Below are 19367 nucleotides of genomic sequence, written 5' to 3'. Positions count from 1 at the left end.
TAGAGCCGGCTTGGGACCTGGGCCAGAGAGGACTGTGTAGTTGTGTGTTGTGGGTGCCGGCTTGCAGGGGCTCGTGTCCTGCTTCCCTGCAGCTGGGAGCAGCCAGTCCTGCCTGTTTATTCCTCGAAAGCTGCTTGCGACCCTCCTGATGGGTTTCGTTCCCAGAGGCGCCCTCGGTCCATGTCTGCCGTCTCCTGGGAGCCACAGGGGACACACCGGCACCCTTCATCCTGTCTGCATGGCACGGGGACTGACAATTTTGTTTTCTTCAGTCTTTTTTGTGTATCTGCCTTTTTCTGTACCTGTGCTTGGTTCCAGAAGTGCTGATTGCTGGGCCTGGTGTGGAGCCAGTGCTTCTCCATCCTGGGAACGCACTAAGTGGCCCCCATAGCTGAGAACCACTGAGTCTCGTGAGTCTTCCTGGGCGCTCCCTATGGTGTGCAGGAAGCACCTCGGCGGAGCAGGTGGGGAGTGCCGGTGTGCGTGGTCCCTCCACAGTGCCCCCCGCAGGCCGCACGGTGGAGACAGAGAGTTGGGACCCCTTTACCTTGTTTTGACTTCATAATGACGAAGAACAGTAGCAAGAAACCCGAAGTGCACCAGCAGACGCTTGGTGTTTTACTAAGCTTTATGCACCGCTGTATTATTTGAAAACCAAATTTATTTTTGAAGAGGTAGTTACACAGGCACTGCCTTATTTATTTAGTCAGGAAATTATCCCATGGTAACCAAAACAAGCTACTTTAGAAACTATGACATGTCATTACTCAGGGGAAAAACAGCCAAAAAGATGAAAGTTCAGTTTTTCTTTAAACGTGGAAAGCTGAGACCGGTTTCACTAGCTCCAGCCTCCCCTCAGTGCTCGCTCACATGGAGACACCTCCCTGTCTCCCCCCCCCCAGCCCCCGCAGCTGCCTGCCACACCCCTGCGGCCCTGGGCCCCCTCCACTGCGGAGGGTCAGCTCAGGGGTGATTTAGCTGGAGCAGACCTGCTGATGCACCCCCAGTGTCCCAGGCACACTGCGGGTCACACAGCTTGCGTGGGGCTCAGAGTGCCTTCCAGACATGAAGCGTTCAGGGTGCTGTGCTCAAATCATTCCCATGCACCCCAACTTCTCCCCATGCCTCTGCCTGCACCCCACCCAGGATGCTCTTGTTGGTTCACAACCAGCTGACAGTGGGCTCGTCAGGGCTGGGGTAAAGGGAACTTCCACTCTTAAACACTGTTGTATTACTATTAGACATTTTTACGGTAACTTTATTATTCCTATAATTAGTTTTTAAATTAAACTGAAAAGAATGAAAGAGGCTGAAGACAAAGAAGGATCTCAAAGCCTGTTTGATCCTGAACCATCACCTTCATGGCAGCTTGTGTGGGTCGACCTGGCACGTTTTGGGTGTGGTGTGTTGCCACAGGTGTTTGAGGGGAGGGGTAGTGCTCTTTCTCGACCTCCTCAGACTCTTGTCTTCTTTTGTGCCCTGTGAGGGTCTCACCCGGACCACCCCTCACACGGGTGTGCAGGTCTCAGCCACCGCCCCCCCTCCCCGCAGGTGAGCTGGTCTCACCCGGACCACCCCCCACACGGGTGTGCAGGTCTCAGCCACCGCCCCCCCGCCCCGCAGGTGAGCTGGTCTCACCCAGACCACCCCCCACACGGGTGTCCAGGTCTCAGCCACCGCCCTCCGCCAGCCCATCCCTCCACCCCCCCGGCGCGTGTGTGCAGGTCTCAGCGGGACCCTTGAGGCCCAGGCTGCAGGGAGGTGCTGGGATTGCACTGCCTAGGGTAGAAAGGAGGGAGCTGTCCGTGGTATTTATCTAGAAACCAGTTTCCTGGGAGTATCAGGCCTTGATGTTCAAGCAGGAGCCAGAGCCCTGGAGTCCATAGCCAGGCCGAGTCTCAAGTCTCGCAGTAAAAGGTCTTTCCCCGTTCTGCTGCCTGATGACCTTGTGATGGCGAACCCCCATCACTGTGGAGTCGCAGCGTCACCCAGCTCTTCTCAGGATCACCAGCACGGCCTGTGAACACGGGGACTGGCCGCGGTGTGGCAGGTGGTTGAGGAACTGCGCAGCGTAGCCGGCTCATCACAGGGAGGCGGGCTTGGGGCACGTGGGGAGGCCCAGTTCCGCCATCTCTCCCGCTCTCCTCCTCGGTGTGCTTGGTCTGGAGTCTGCTGGTCAGGGGATGGGACTTCATTAGCACCCCTGGTACACTCTGTAGATTGTGTTGACCACTAAATATGGAGACATCTGCTGTGGCCAAGCTGCATGCGGCTTTGGGAATCATGTATGTAGCACATATGTTTATTTGGTAATAGGAAATCTAGGAGAAACTGCTAAGAGGAAGAGCTAAGATTTAGATGATGTATAAATTGCCATCTTAGCATTCCATTAGATGCTTTGAAACAGATGTGGGCCCCTGGTCACGGCCCTTTAAAGGAAAGGGGCCATGTTCCTTTTCATACAAAGAAAGGATTGAACACATTTTTTTCTGTATTATATAACAGTCTAGAAATTCTCAAAAATTGCATGTGATTATATATTGAAAAAGGACTATTTCCCAGTCTGAAGCATAGGAAACTGAGACCACAGATGTTTCTCAAGAAAAATTTTATTAGAAGTTGTAAAAATACCATATTACATGTTTACCTTGTTACCTGCCGAAAGTAAATATAAATTTTATTGAAAATACATGGAATTTTTCATCTTTAGGTTTTTATATAATTCATAACACTTTTTAAATCTTAGGTATTCACAATAGAGAGGAGTCTCATCAATTCCAAGATTACCGGAATCAAATAGAAACTGCCAATCTTATAATTGAATTTTTTCCTTGTTTAAAATTTCTTTCTACTTTGGAGATTGGACAATGATTAAAAGTAGCAGCCCATTTAAATAACCTTAAAAAAAATCCCTAACACATAGTCTAAATCTGAAAATGAAGAAAATAGAGTTCATCATAATTTTTAAAGAGCTCTATTGATGCAATGTTTGCAAATCCCTAAGGCCCAAGGAAAATAATCTAAATGGTTCATTATTTAGCTTATTGAACTTTGCTGCAGTTAGGTTGACGGATGATGGCAATGCTTCCCAATCACCAAAGCACCGTTTTAAAAGCATTTTTTATTGAATAAAGTGCTTAGAATATTGCACCCTGGAGCTTTATTCAGGGAAATGGCTCAATTGATGTTTTCTGTTTGACCTCAGCTTTGACCTATCACAACATGTATGGTTAATAAGCAACATTATCATTTCAGAGATGTCACTGGTTTTGTCCATTCTGCATCAACACTCTGCTCTTACAATCCCTACGTGTTTATGGCTCTTGTGTTCTCTTCGTCTTTAGAAAGAATGTAATTTAAGTAGAATGTTCTTGTTTCTGAGTCCCTGGTATCACAGTTGCAATTCTTCACAACATAAGTGGCCTTCATTTTCATTTTCCTGAAAACAGAAAGGATCTCTTACCTTACCTACAGATGTGCACAAAGGAATGTTTTATACAAATAATGAAATTCTGGGGGAGTTAATGTTAAATCCTTAAAGGCTCTGTGAGGTACAGTCATTAAATACTTGCTGGGACGTGTCATCGGGGAACATCGGTGATACTCTAAGGTGTAGCAAGCGGTGGTAATACTCGAGTGTCAGTAACTCATCTTGTATTCACCACGTGGAGCCCACTGATGCCCTGTCCCTGTTTCTTATGATAAGTGATGAATATTTCATTTTCTCTGAGAGAGTAGAAAGTTTCACTTGCCTGTCGCTTTATCTCTACAGCCTGAGCATAGCAAACTGCAGCTTAGTAAACATTAGATGTTCCCTGGAAATTCCTAGACAGAATTAAGACCCATCCTCCTTCAGTTGTGGTGTGTCCCGTGCGAGACCCCGAATGTTGTGAGCCGTCAGAGCGGATATGCACTCCGTGGGCAGAGCCTTGGTGCTCACAGTCCCTAGCTCCAGGGATCAGGGCACACGGTGACACAAACCCTAAAGGCCTCTGGCCTCTTTGGGCCCAAAAAGACTGATTGGCCATGATTTTTAATGACCGCTTCCTTCTGAAAACTAGCTGTTTACTGGTAATATTCTTCTCCGCACTGGCAAGAGCGTTCTGTGTTTACATGTTATTTTCAGGTATAGATATCAGCTCCTCACTTGGACATTTATTTGCAAGAATCAGCTAAAATTTATGCCAAACCGCAAGTGGATTATTTAAGTATGGAAGTATATACCGTCCTTAATGGCCTTGCTTTGGGGTTTCCCAAAGCAAGCTGTCGTGCGTGGGGTGTGTCCCGTTGTATACTCGCTGTATTGTGCACACTCAGTGGTGTGGGGCTAACTGTGGTGTTGCATTAGTGCATGTGGGGGCGGGCCCCCGGCTGACGGATGCCTCCTCCCAGGAGCAGCGGACAATGTGTGCACAGCCGACCATGACTACTGATCGGAAGGTTTTCCAGGTGATCAGACTGCATTTCATGTTCATAATCTGCCAAGTTATAACAATGATGGTAATACCACACTCAAGAATGAAGACAAGTCTGTGATCAGGTTATGATCTATCAAATGCCTGGTGAGACAGGCATCCCTGGCTTATACCTGGCAGGTATGTGTATGTCATTGCTAATATGATCAAAGAAAGTTCTCCCAAGCTTTTCAGTAATGGCACAGAAGCTTCTGAATAATGGAATTGTAGAGAAAGACTAACGTTAAGATCTTGCCTCATATTTTCTCTCCTACGGAAGGACCCTTGGGAACACCTTCCTATACTGGTTACTTAACATGGAAAAGTGTGATGTGTACATAAGTTGCCTGTGACAAAAATTGTGTGTTACTAAGTGGCCTGTGGATGAGATTTAGCCCAGGCTCCCTCTTAAATATATTTTTCATATTCACATTTTAACTAATTTTACCTCTGTGTTATTGTCAGTAGTTACATTATTAGAAATTTCTAAAAGCTCAGTAGTCATGGAAATAGTCATTTTGAAATGTATTAAGCCTTTAAGTTTAGAGTTATCTTTACATTTCAGAGAATGATCTCTCAGCATTACATGCTGTTAGAACGTCAGGCAGCAGCTTCCGGAGGAACATGGCAGCACACAAGGAGGATTTGATAAACCACTTTCCCCACGTTTTATTCCAGTACTGACAAAACTGCCAAAACAGATCAAATCAAGCAGTAGCACTGGAAACTTCCTTACTAAAGAACCCATACCTGAGCACCAGGACAATTTTGTGTTCTGTGGGCCACGGATACAGGGCGAGGGGTGCTGGATGGCCCACCATCACAGAGAGCATCCCCCGGGAACAAGAAAAGACGTGCACCCCACCTCTGCCCTCTGCCTGAGTTAGAGGGCCTCACTGATGGAGAAGGCAGGTGGCTGTGTGTTCCCTGCTCCTGAGATAATTCTGAGCCAAAGACCTGACCGTTTCTACCCAGCCCTCAGCAGCTTTGTATGTATGTCCTGTTAGTACAGAGAAGACAACCAAAGAGAAGCCCTGGTCAGGAGAGGCCAGAGATCCAAAGCGACGTCCGTGCAAACACTGAACAACTCCCGCTCGCGCTCCAGCTCCCAGGGCACAGCCAGCAGCATGGTGGGGGGGCACGGCAGACGGACCTGCGTTCCCCTTGGAGGACGTACCCGGGAGCACCTTGCAGACCGGACGAGAATGCTCCCCAATAAGAAGAACAGTAAGTGAACTCGCATCAACTAAAACATTCAGAAGGATAAAACAAAACCAGAGGAAAGTAGGAGAAAGAAAAGGTAAGGAGAACAAAAAGTAATGATTGAGAAGGCAATAAATTCAGAAATTGTTGGCAAAAATCAAAACAAAACTAATACAAACCAGTGAGTGCAAACTAAGTGCAAAATTAACCCAACACAAAACTTTTCTGGAACAAGGAAGGATATTCCAAAGGTTTCTAAATCATTTCCTGAAGCCAACTTAATTCTAAATTCTAAAATCTGATCAAGATAACATAAATATACACACAGTAAGAAAGAGATTTACAGATGAATCTTATGACCATAGAGACAGAAATCCTGTAGTACCCACAAACCTACAGTATGTTGAAAGACCATGACCCAGGAGCATTTTTCCTAGGAATATGAGAATGATACAGGACATACATTAGCATGGCTCTGTCGAAGTCAGAAATCACTTGATAATCTCACTTCCATTAGTGAGTGCCTTAAAAAAGGCATTTAAGTTAAAATTCAGTACCCATTCCTGGATCAAAACAAACAAACTAGGCCCCTCTCCACATCTAGTAATAGTCAATGCAAAATAGAGAGGTCCTTTCCTAGCATGATTCATGATACCAGTCTTAAATCAATACTCACCATCACACCAGATAAACTCTACAACCGTCCCAAGTGAAGAATAAAACAAGGATGTCTGCTAACTGCAGTACCATTTCATACTGTCCCGGATGTTCTATCCAGACAGTGTGTCAGAAAAAAATCATTATCGTTATTACAAGGAAATAAAATTACCGCTTAGACATGACGTGACTGTATATCTAGGCAACCAAAGAATCATCATTCAGGAGACCCCAATAAAAATACACAAACTCATACTTTCTTATATATCAACAACCACCTGCTGCATTGAAGATGATGGCCCATTCACAAAGCTACAACAATAAAAATATTTAATCATGAACTTAAGTAGAAATACGTCCTATGGAGAAAAAAAAACAGCTAATTTTAAAGCTGTGCTTCAAAGCACTGTTATTAATGCTTTACCTACATCAGTCTTCTAACAGATTCTGAAAGAGGTGTCCTCATTGATTGTTCAGGTAATTGTCAGCCCTGGCTCCCGTTCAGAAACACCTGAGGAGTTTTAAACCCTCCAATGTCTAGATTTCTTCCAAACCTACTGAAACTAAATCTGCAGAATGAAACATTCTTCACCAATTCCTTATATTATTCCTGATTGATCTGTTTTAAAAACAGTTAATTTCAGTAAATGTGAGGGTTGCGGTGTACGTTGCTTAATTAGTTAAGTAGGTACACATGTTCGTATTAGACTGTTCTGCAAATCTACGTTTTACCAGCATGGAAGAACCTCCTGTGAAAAGCACTGTGCCAGGAGTCTGTAGTCTTGAGTCCTAGAAACCCCTCACCCCTGTTAGGCCTCCATTACCCATCAAAGGAGAGCAGGGCTGTATATTTATGCCTGTACCGGTGATGCCCCACCTCTCCCTCCCCCCAGCTCCCTCACAGTTACTGGAATACCCAAAGCAGTCTCGGGCCTTATATCTAATTGAATGTGATTGCAATTGCATACCTTCCCACATCCAGGCCCAAGTGGCTTCAGGTGAATTCAACCAAACATTTAAGGGGAAATAATACCAATTCTATAGAAACTCTTCCCAAATACAGTAGGGAAGAAACACTTGTCTGTGCTAAACTGACACCAGTATCAGACAAAGGCATCATGAGAGAGCTACAAACCAAATCACTATGAGCATAGGTGCAGAAATCCCACAGAGTGGGGGCAGGTAAAGCCCAACAGGAGGTGAAAAAGATAACACATCCTGATTAAGTGGAGCTTACCCCAGGAATGGAAGGTTGGTTTGACAGTTGTAAATCGATCAATGTAATTTCCTGCAGACTATAGGGGGAAATCCATATGATCATTGCAGGAGCTTCATGGGGAAAAACACTTGGCAAAAATCCAGCGTCTGTTTCTGATAAAATCTCTCAGTAAACTAGGAGTAGAAGAGTTTGTGCAGCCTAATAAGGACATCTTTGAAAAATCCTGCTGTTAACATGATACTTCATAGGAAACAATGAGTAAGTTCCTTCTAATGTTTGGAGCAGGCAGAGGAGGTGTCCTCTCTTTCCACGCAGAACTAGCCAGGGCACTAACACAAGAAAAGAGAAATAAAAGGCATACAAGCTGGAGAAGAAGAAATAAAACTGTCTTTTTTGGTGGAGGATATGATTATCTTCATAGAAAATCCCAAAGGCTCTACTAAAAAAAAAAAAAAAGTAATGTTTAAGAAGTGAATTTACCAAGATAGCACATCATAACGCCCATATACAAAAATTACTTGTATTTTTATATACTAGCAGTGAGCAATTACAAATTGAGATTTTTTAATGTACCATTTAAAATGCACCAAAAGCACATGAAATACTTAAGGATGGATCTAACCAAACATGCATAGGATCTGTGTGCTGTCAGCACCGAGACAGTGGAGAGTTGAAGAGGGCCTGTGTGTGAGGGTGCATCGTGCTCATGGACTGGAAGACGTTCTGTTGCCGAGGTGCCGACTGATTTCCTGCCAAGGAGGTGCAGTGCAGAGGGGGTGATGCTTGAAGAAGTGGTGCCCAGAACAACGGGACTGTCATACACAAAGCCTCAACTAGTATCTCTCCCCATGTACAAAAATTAAGTCAAGGGGCACCTGGGTGGCGCAGTCAGTTGAGCGTCTGCCTTCGGCTCAGGTCATCATCCTGGGGTCCTGTGATCGAGCCCCGAGTTAGGCTCCCTGCTCAGAGGGGAGCCTGCTTCTCCCTCTCCTCCCGCTCGTGCTCACTCTGTCGCTCTCTCTCAAATAAAATCTTTAAAAGAATTAACTCAAATTGGTCACAGACATATGAAAAACCTAAAAGTATAAAATTTCTAGAAAAAAAGTCTATAGGCTTGAGTCAGACAGTGATTTCATGGGACACAAACAGCACAGTTTGTAAAAGAAGTTGATGAATTGGACTTGATGGTAAACATCACATTGTTCAGAGACACCATTAAGACAAGGACAAGCCACAGATCTGTAGAATATGTTTGTGAAATACATACCTGATCAATGAGTGGAAACCAAGATACGTGAAGACTTCTCAGAACCCGCTAATGAGAGAACTCCCCCCACACAATTCAAGCGTTGGCAAGAGATCGAACGGCACCGCCAAAAGGAGATATTGACCATATAAAACCATAGGAATAGTGAGGCTTCGTGCATCTGTCAAGTGACTGGCGTTTTGTGGGCAAGAATTGGCTGAAAGGTAGACTGGCAACTTGAGGGGAAGAGAGACATTGCTTAGACCCCAGGCCAGTGACACTGGGCACCCGGGGGCATGCCGCTCACGAGCAGGTGCTCAGGACTGTCCCGTTTACGCTTAGGCGTGTGTCATAGGCGCCCGTCAGCCCTCCATTCCAGATAAGAGGTTGTTAGTTCTCTCTTGTTGAAGGAATGTTTGTGCTGGCCCCGACCAGTGAGCTGGGGGAGAGTGAGCCCGGTAGAGCTCGGGGGCCTCAGGCATGGAGGTCCTCAAACCACTGCGGGTTTGGGTGTGGAAGGTGACACGCAAGCAGACCCGTCGATGTGTGCGTGTTGTAGTGAGTGCCACAGCGGAGGGAACAGGCGGATGAAGGGGAGAGTGGGAGGGGGCCAGGACAGGAGCCCCCCAGGCCATCCGCGGAGCCTTCCGTAGGGGCAGGAGCGGGAGACATAGCCTGCGGAAGTGGATGGAGAGAGGGTGGCAGGCGGGCTCACCAACACAGCCCTGAACGCACACCTGGGACGGGCAGCGGCTCGAGGGGGCCAGCAGGTTCGCTCGCAGTCTGGCATCCAGCGCCGTGAGCCTGCCTCCTGTAGGCAGGAGCTACCCGGCGGCCTTCCGGCACGGCGGGGTTCCACCGTCTGAGCCCACGCTGTCGTCACTCGGACCGCTTCACGCTTCGGAGCCATGCCGTTCCTTATACATGAGCGCGGCTTTCGTGCTTTCACCAAGTATGTGATTTTAATTGCTTAAATGTCTTGAGGAGGTAAAAAGAGTCAAACTGTCAGTGCTCTTGACGTTTTCTTTCCTTTAATTTCTACATTTAATATCACTAGATAGAAGTTACTTTAGGAGGCTTTCTGAACAAACACTACTGCTCTGTGTCAAATAGAGTTTGTATGGATTCTGGCCTGGCTCCCTTCACGCCCAGCGTGCTCTGAGTCGAGGTGGTAAAGCTCAGAACCAGAACGGGACACTGTTCGCCCTTCACCGCAAGCTCGTAGCCGTGTGTCTGACTCCGGGGGCAGGTACTGAGCACGTCGGTGGGAAGCCCACCACAAGTACTGCATGTCCGCGTCCATCCCGTGGGGTTGTTTGTTTACAGGCCCGTCCAGAAATGTTTGATTTTGTGGCACCCAAAAGAAGCCTCCCACCACTAAGCACCTTGCATCAGAACAGCAGTTAAAGCATCTATCTTGTGAAAAAGTTTATACTTCTCTTCTGGTTGGCGTTATGTAGAGAGTTAGTCCTCAGAATGATGATGAAGAACAGTTGGCATGGCCAGGTATAAGCCACTAGCCGGGTTCGGTTAGGAGCTGCTGCCTGGAACGGGTCGCAAAGTACGTAGTAAACAGATGTGAGTCCACGAGTGTAGACTGCTGAACCCGCCTGGAGGGGCACGGAGGAGGTGATGGGGCGTCCACAGAAGCATGCAGTTTACCGTCAGAATGTAATAGTCCCCCGTTCCCAGTGGACGTTCAACATTTCACCTGGGGAGTCCTGGGTCATTGGCACTGTATGTCGAGGTTTTATAGGAAACGTGTCCAGTGTGCATTTCCTTTTCCACCTGAACTGAGTTGCAGAATTGTTCGCTTGCCCCTTCTGGATGTGCTCTTTCTGTTGACGACCACATGTCTTTTTGTAGTACTGTAATTTAGAGCATATCGCTGGTGCTCTAGATTATAACGCTGTGTATTAGCCATACGTGGTTTTAGGGTCTTGGCAAACTTGAGGAGCTTGGGTAACACACTGGAAAGCCAGAGATGATGAGCTGCGCGGTGACTCACTGCTCAACAGTCTGCACGCCTCTGGGATGCTGGACTCATATCTGACCCAGCCGCTCAGCTCAGGAGCAAGACAGCCCCCACGTGTTACTGTTCCTGCAAACAAACCACCCAGCATGGAGCCTGGGGGGTGGCCGGTGGGGAGGAGTAGAAAAGAGCCACTTGAGAGCACTCCTGGTGCGTGGGTCTGGAGTCGGGGGCTCACCCAGCCTGCGGAGCGTGTGCACCCTGGGAGGCCGCCACGGATGCCCCACCCCAGGCAGTACAGTCAGCCACGGAGACCACCCTTCGCTCAGCAGCCTGCGGGGGGCGTGTCCACCCCTGCGGGGCTGTCCCATCGTCTGGTGCTGAGTGGGGACCTGAGAACATGTGAACATTTAGGCCCCTGCGTCCTCACTGCCGTGGGAAGACCTGCCTGCCTTCAGTTCTGCCACATCTAACGCACAGTCTCCACTTGTGGCCCTGGTCACCTCGATTCAGACACGCAGATCCTTTCTAGGACCAGAGATGTTGCCTTTCTAGATGGCTTTCCTTAATTTTAAAAAGCAGTGAAAAATCCTGGCATCTCCACGTGGCTTTTCCGTTCTCTGCTCAACCTGGGAGTTCCCTCTCCTGACCCAGTCGGGTGGTCCTGGGGAGGCTCAGCTGGCGGGGGGGTGGGGGGGGTGCGTCGCTGGTGCTCGGTACACACGTATTCTGCATGTGGTCAGACACGCGCTGCAGTTTGGGGTCCGCAAGACCTTCTGCCGGCCTGGGTTCCCCAGCAGGACTGCGCAGCCGTCAGACTCACTTCACGGCGATGACCACAAGAGGACGAGTGGGAGCAGTGTAAGGAGTGCCCAGGCCGGGGTCCCCCCCCCGGGGGTCCTGTGGACAGCGCTCACTCATCAAAGCGATGATGCGTGACACCATGCACGGAGCGCTGCCCACCCAGGAAGCCCACCTGAGCCTTGGCGTCCAGGGTTTTCACTGGGGGTCATTCGTGTAGACGCGGGTGACCCCCACATGGCTGACCTTCGTTTCCAGCCCCTGCAGGTCAAGGGGACACCACGAGACTGGCGCCCCTCCAGAAAGCACAAGGATGGTGCCGACCACGTGTAGCTGGCCCCCCGTTCCCAGGGCTCGTTCCCGTGGCGTGGAGGTCACCCCCAGAAGCACAGGCCCAGCAGGCCGTAGAGTCAGGCAGTCACCCCTACGCAGGGGAGCGTTCTGACCTTGCATTCGCTCCCCGGCAGAGGTCAGGGGTCACAGCGTGCTCTCCTGACTCTGTGACCCTATCTGAGGCAGCTTTGGGCCTTCACTGTTTTCCGGCAAAACATTTCTAGACAGCAGTTTCTCACAGTATTTGACAAACATAAACATTCAAGTTGTTACTAGTTGTCTAATTTATCTAATGGAAAAAGGAGAACAGAGATCTTACTGAAACAGTTAATTAAAGTAGATAAAAGTAAAAGTTTGCTCATTTCCTTTATTTCCCAGAAAAAGGGGAGAGGCATCAATTACACATTGAGAGTGGGGCTTCACATTTATAAAGGTAAGGTGCTGGGTGTTCCTAGAACAGCGGGCTCCCGAAATGCAGCAGAGGAAATCCAGCATGTCAGACATGGTCTGACCATCCCGAATATTGTACAGATTCAGGGCTTTGGGCTTATTCTTGTTTCGAGTTTTGCCTTAGCTCTTTAAACTCAGTCTTCCAGCCTTTTGAGCACATTGTCTCTGGTCAGTGGTTTTGGGTACCAGGCAGGTACCTCCTATCTAAGGACACCTGGTAGTGTCCAGGCTGCTCCAGGCACACAGAAGGTCAAGGTGGACACAGCAGAAAAGGCCCAACGTCAGAATTTTCCCTTCAGTGAGACCGTGGGAACACCCCCTGACTGGGGGTGTCTGTGCAGATGCCCTCGTGGGCGGGCCTGGCCCAGCGCGTGTGGACGGCACTCTCCTAGATGCCAGAGCTGATTGCACGGCGTTGCTCACAGCAAAATGAGAATTCTACACCATTAGATCTTACTGGTTGGCAATCTAATATGTAACATTTTGCTGTCTTGAATTTATAGGTCAGCTAATAGTATGATTTTATTAACTTAAATGAAACTTGTATCTTTAAAGGGAAAATTGGGGAGCAGAAATTTGCACACTGCACATAGCTATTCCTACCTCACCAAGCAGACTTGTGCCCAGCAACAGGCGGGGGGCCAGGCGTGGGCAGTCGGGCCAGACACTGTTTCCGGTGTCCCGTGATAGTTCTTGCCAGCAGGGCCCAGAATGATGTAGGGTGATGCCCTCAGCTGTGTTCCAGAACGTCCGCAGTCCACGAAACCTCTCTGTAGTCCTAGAAAATATTTCACTTCAATTTTTCCTACCTTATTATCTTCAGATGCTCCCGGCCTTCACGGGGTGGCACTGGGTCAAGTTGGAAGCATTAAAAACAGCAAGTATCTCCTCACCCTCAGTTGACAGCTGTGCTGGAACTTTCCAGTAGTTAGAACTGCTGGAACTACCTAGAAAGCCCCACTTTAAAAGTGATTCCTGGCCTGCCCAAGGGACATCTCAGATGGCATCTGTGAGAGAGGATGAAGGGTAGAACCCTAACATCAACCCAGATGTGCTGAGCGTCCCCGGTGACTTTCACGTGCACAGTGTCCTGCTAAGTGGACCGGCCACCACCCCCGTACAGATGAGGAACGGGGATGGGGGCTGACCTGAGCGGTCCTGCCTCAAAGCCGGAGCTGCCGAGCCTTATCACAGCCTGTCCTCACATGACTTGGCAGTGGACGCTGAGGCTCAGCAGTAACGTTCTCACCAGACAGAACCCACGATGCTCCTGAAGGACTTGATTTCTCCAACCCTGGGTGGAGTGCTGGACCCGTAAGCGGGGAATAAAATACAAGCAAGGATGCGGCGCTGGGCCAGGGAGAGACTGTCACAGGAGGCCCGCGCTGGCCCCCAAGGGGGAGCCAGGCAGGAAGGCAGGAAGAGTGCTGCCTTCTGCTCGTGTGGCCATCCTTGCTGAGCGTGGGGTCAGCAGACCTCGTGCCAACTGGCGAATCTCTTGCCCTGAGATGGCTTTTAAAGGCAAGCTGATTTTTTTCCAGAAAACACTGTTCATAAATTAACCTTGAAAATTATTCTTCTGTTTATGATTTTCACATCCTAATAGTGAACACTAAATAACCATAAATAAGAGCACTTCTGTGTTTGCGTGCTGTCAGGGAGGTTTGATCTTTCAGATCCAGAACAGTGTGCGCTATGTTTTCCCCGTGACAGAAGAGGCCAGCAAGGCTCCGTGCCCGGGGCAGCTGGGGCCGCTGGCGGAACTAGGCTCCGACTTCTCAGACGTTCAGGTGACCTGTGTGCTGTCCTCAGTCACCCGCTCAGCTCTTATTTTAGGAAGAGCAGGAAAACACGAGGGACGTGGCGTTGTGAGGCCGCCGGAAGTGCTTGGGGGGCTGGGCGTCCCTGGCAGCGGCGTTCTGTCCGGATCTTAGAAGCCAGCCTCTGGGCAGCACATGAACACAACTAGCCCCAGAAGCGTGATCAGTAATGGCTGTTCTGCTAGAAGGTGCGACCAGGGGCTCTCACAGCGCCGGTCCTTTAGCCTGAACGTTGTTATGAAGTGCCCGACACGGTCACAGCTGCCGCAGCGCTCTCGTGAAGGCCTTGGAAGCGGCTGGTGTGGGCGAGCTGTCCCGCCGCTCGCCTGTTGTTTCCCTTCCTGCGAAGCGCGTGGCCTCACGTCTTGCTGGTCTCCCCCAGGTGGCCCTGGTGCAGTGGACGGAGAGTGTCGGCCTCACCCTGGTCCGCAGAGACCTCGCCTCCATGCAGCTGAGGACCCCCAGCGGCCAGATCCTGACCTACTGCATCCTGCAGATGTTCCCGTTCACCTCGGAGAGCAAGCGCATGGGGGTCATCGTCCGGGTAGACTTGCCGCTCGCGTTCCCTTGGGCTTGCGCGTGGCTCGCTGTACGCACCACGCTGGAGACTCGGGGTGTTTCTCTTTCACTGCCCATTCAAACAATCTGTGCTTCTTGCTTATTTTTGAAATAAGATCTAAACTAAGAATTTATGCTGAGAACCCAGTGAGGCCCCAGCAGTAGTGATTTAAGGTAACTCTCCCAAGACGACAAAGGCAGAGCAAGTAAAAGGTGTTAGCGATTAATGTTTGAAATCAGCTAAAGCTGTTTTGTTTCCAACAGCAGTAGCATGCCAAGGAGCTTTGCTGGGGAATGATTTATGACAACAAAGTTGCTGACATGCATCTCTATTAAATTTTTTTAGCAAATACCAGAAACTATCTTGGAAGGTGGCTAACCAAGGAAAGCTTATCAATGAAGCAATGAAAATTTGAGAGAATTAACCTTTACCTTGCAGTTGGACTTTGTTTCCACAACCTCAGCACAACATCTCAAGATCTGCATTTATGTTCTTGGTCTTGTCTGCCTGAACAGCTAGGGGCGGACGTTGCCTTGCATAGAAAACTATTTGGGTAGCTCACTGCAGAACAGGTTCAGGGAGAATGGCGTTCCCTAGTGGGTTTCTGTTCACGCGGCCGTTACTCCCAGGAGCAGCGTGGCCTGAATGTGCCTGTGTTTCCTTCTGTCCCAGGACGAGTCCACTGCAGAAATCACCTTCTACATGAAGGGGGCCGACGTGGCCATGTCCTCCATCGTGCAGTACAACGACTGGCTGGAGGAGGAGGTAAGCTGCACCCCTGCCCTGCGCGCTGTGCGCCACCGTCCCTGGAGGACGTACGACATCACCTTTTAACCAGACGGTATTGCTTTTCCACCATGTTATTTTAAGTGATTCCGGTTCCTGTCAACTTCATGAAGTAGGAAGGACAGGAGTTCTATGTAATTACAAATGGCTTACTTTCTATATAAACAACTACTGTTTTTGGTTTTTGTGTGACTGCGTGTAGATATATAAGTAGGTCCTTATTAATAATATTTTGTTTATATTAGTGAGGAGGTAGCATTACTAATCATTCACTAAAAATCCTAAAGTAATATTATATATACAACGAAAGTTATATTTTAATATATTTATTTTGTAACCTATGTTATTTGCAAGATTTTAATTAGGATTTGAATGTCATTCTAATTTGTGTGTAGGATTCAGTGTAAAAATAGAAAATAAGATACAAATATGATCAATCCTACATTTCATCAAATTCTCCCTGAAGAGATAGGATTTATATTTAGCCTCATGAGGTTATTTTATTGCCTGTATGTTTCTGTGCTGACAGAAAAGTTGGATTTCAGAGTAAAACTGAACCTCTGTCTTACATACAGGTCACCCCGTCGTGGCCCAGGCATGGTCAGTCAGTGTGGGGGCTGCACGCACCCCCACGTCCACAGCAGTATTGGCAATACGAATCAATAGCTCCTTCAGGCACTTTGATTTAATCAGGCACATGAATAAATTAAATTCCCTGAAGACCTAGTAAAATGCCATAAAAATTACTTTTGGTCATAATGATGTGCAATTAATTATAAAATACTTGTTTAATTTATTTAGCTTTATGAGGTCAAATCAATAAATGTCTTGCAACAGACAGATAATGTCAGATTGTTTTTCACAAAGATAACTTTATTAAAAATCCTTTGTGCGTTTATTTTCCCAACGTTACACTTTCTTCCCTTAGATGAATCTTTTGATCCTCTGCACATGTCTTTGCTGGAATACTATTATGGTTTGAAAGCTTTTACCTTATTTAAAACAAACACAAACATAAAACACCCAGCATGTTCTGGGAGCCTGAGCCTGCACGGAGCTCCTCTGTCTCAAGCAAGCTCCCCACATTGGATTCTTGGCTATAAACTTTTATTCTCCACGAATTAAAACAAACACATGCCACCAGCACTTTACTCCGCACATCCCAGAGCCAATTCTGTAAAGCCCTCACTGTGCACAGACGTGGAGTACCAGGTCCCTGACGCAAGAGGTGCTCGGGTACTCGGCCTCCTTGCTCTTCGTGCAGGTGTGTAGCACAGGTCAGCATCGGGGATCTGGGACGGCGTGAGCGACTAGCGCTCTGCTGTCCTCAGAGTGTGTGTGAGGTGGGAGCTGTGCAGGTCCGCGTGCTGCAGCCCTCGTCAGCCAGATGGTTAGGATTTCAGAAGGAAGGAGTAGTTTCTACTCTGTATTTGCAGAGATTTTAACATCCTGCAGGCAGATGTGGTAGATGAGCTTGGTTAGACCCGAGCGCCCCACCTCGAGAGAGGGGCAGGTATGTGCAAGCACCAGCCTTTGCCCCCGGGGATCGCCGGGGAGGAGGTCTGGGCACATGGCCAGGCAGGGCAGAGTCGTGTGCAGAGTCGTGTCTGGACGGTCGGTCAGTCTGTGGGCATGACATTTCCACTCAGGCCTCTGATTCTCAGTGCATGGAAGCTCAGACGCTCCAGGTCACGGCTCCCTCAGTGGCCGTCTGCCCATCTGCCCCGGGCACTGGCATCTGTGTGCCCGCATACGCGGGCAGGGCATCACACGGGGGGCGCGCTGCATGTCCGAGCTTCCTAATCACTGCATCTCCTTTTCACTAACAAAAAAGCAGCTCATTGATTTGTCTGGGATGTATTTGCTTAAATGTGTGACTCCAGCATCAGGTTTGCATCTTGAAGTGTACTCGGGAGACACCGATTTTGATTGGCTGTTGTCTGGCTCTGATGTAAAGCCCCGTGCCCCTTGGTGTTTGGTAAAAATGCTTCAGAAGATCCTCCTTCTGTCTCTGGGGGTCCTGGCACCAGCCCTGCCCAGAACACCTGCACCACAGGGCTGCAGCCCTGAAAGACTCACATCCAAAGCGCACTGTCCACCGTGGCGCTCTACGTCATCTGCCAAAACCGGCTACACGTGCTGCAGTTGGGAGCTTTAAAGCATGGTCAAAATGTGAAATAGTTCCTCAGAGTTTGAGATTTAAGAGTCAACAAGAAAGAGGTGAAGGGGCTCTCAGGAGCCGCCATGGCCTGGATAAGCCTTGACTAGTTGGTGGTAGTATTCCTAATGTGTAGACACTGTGGCTTCAGAGACTGGTATAGCTTAGCATTCACGTTGTTTTTTAAACTTTATTTTTCATGAAAACCATTATTCTGAAATACTGCTGTTGACGTTCTCAGTTTGGGCATACCCCGGGCAGCACCTGGTCATCAGACGTCCTGTGTGTGTGTCTGTCCCCACCAGCCAGGCAGCCAGGGCCTCCCTTGGGGCCCCGCTCAGTGTCTTCTCCCCAGGACTCTTTCTCTCCCTGTTTCTTCCTGCTCTTCACTTGGGGGCCCTCTGGGACATGGGCGCCGGGGACACGGCCCTGTTTGGCTCACCTCAGAGTCTGAGGACGGTGACCAGCCAGGACGCCTGGCCCTCTGCACGCGTCCTTCACCCCGGCCCTCGCGGTTCTCCAGGAGAGGCTTATGTTCGGGGTGAGACAGCTGCCCGCTGCACAGGGCTGCTCCCAGCCTGCAGAGACGACGCTCACACATTTCCACAGCATGCGTTGTGAGGGTCTCAGCAGGCTTCATGCGTGCGGCAACGTCCCGTCAGTGGAGCCTGAGAGAGAGAATGCACCATCACAGAAGGCAGTGGCGCGGGGGGCCCAGGGCTCCGAAGAGCCGGCATGTGCCTCAGTCTCTGCCGGCACGGTACCGCTTTGTGCACCACCTCAGGCGAGGCTCTTCGGCGCCCGTCAGTGTGTGCGTGTAAGCTGGAGAGCTTCCGGGCCCTTTCCCCGGAGTGGCCCCGCGGCCACCAGCCACCAAGGAGCTCGGGCGAGCCTCCTCTGCGAGTGTGGGACAGAGCGCCAGCCCGTTACCTGATGGCAGGTTGGGACCAGTCCCGGAAGCAGCCTAGAATCAGGCTGTTTCTCTCCCCCTTCATCAACTAAAACTGCTGAAAAATACTGTTACTTTCTCTACATTCTCTGTGAGTGGAGTTGATATGTTTCCACACACTTGTTGAATGCATTTCCATTTCTTGTTTCATAATGCACGCCTGGGCCTCAGGCCTCGCTACGGGCCACTTGCCCTGCAGGATAGGATCCAGACCCCAGCACAGAGCCCAAGGACTCTCAGCGGCTTCCCCTCCCCCCACCGCACTGCCACTTGAGGCTTCCCTCTTCCACACCTTGCCCCTCCCACCCCAGCACCAAGCATCCACACTTCCCGTGCTGCTGCGTGCGGCCTGCTGTAGACCTTGCTCGTGAGACCATTTTTGAAAAGTCTAGTCGAATGTGGGAAAGCAGTGTGCTTGTTGTCTGAGGGCTGCCCCGTGCCCGCCCACCCGCGGAGATTAGGGGAGCCGAGCCGTCCTTCCAGCGAGGCTGTGATTGCAGGACATGTCTGCGGAAGGAGGCGCACTGAGAAACCGTGGGTAGCTTCAGACGCGGTGACAGACCCGGGGGGGCAGGGCCCTGACTGCGGCGCAGTATCGGCGAGTGCCACAGGTGCCAGGCCCCATCGCGGTCAGCACCTGGGGGCCGCATGTGACCTGCATCTCCTTTTCCAGTGTGGAAACATGGCCCGGGAAGGTCTGCGCACCCTCGTGGTCGCCAAGAGGGCACTGACAGAAGAGCAGTACCAGGACTTCGAGGTG

At 49.5% G+C, this 19367-nt stretch overlaps 1 protein-coding gene across 5 annotated transcripts in view; it reads left to right on the top strand.

Annotated features, from left to right (window-relative positions):
* ATP9B (ATPase phospholipid transporting 9B) overlaps positions 1–19367 on the top strand; it is a 247254-nt gene that overhangs the window by 200608 nt on the left and 27279 nt on the right. For 4 of the 5 annotated variants that reach the window (XM_088019563.1, XM_088019561.1, XM_088019565.1 and 1 more), the window contains 3 exons: positions 14538–14744; positions 15387–15479; positions 19281–19364. In XM_088019563.1, coding sequence (XP_087875689.1) covers positions 14538–14744; positions 15387–15479; positions 19281–19364 — 384 coding nt within the window. The remainder of the gene's footprint in view (positions 1–14537; positions 14745–15386; positions 15480–19280; positions 19365–19367) is intronic. The other variant, XM_088019562.1, reaches the window with a different exon arrangement.

Source organism: Eumetopias jubatus, unplaced genomic scaffold, assembly GCF_037043125.1.
Source record: "Eumetopias jubatus isolate StellerSeaLion01/CBP00866 unplaced genomic scaffold, mEumJub1_p1.0 scaffold_16, whole genome shotgun sequence".
NCBI lineage: Eukaryota > Metazoa > Chordata > Mammalia > Carnivora > Otariidae > Eumetopias > Eumetopias jubatus.
The sequence above is the reverse complement of the archived record's forward strand: the minus strand, read 5'-3'. Positions and strand labels throughout refer to the sequence as shown.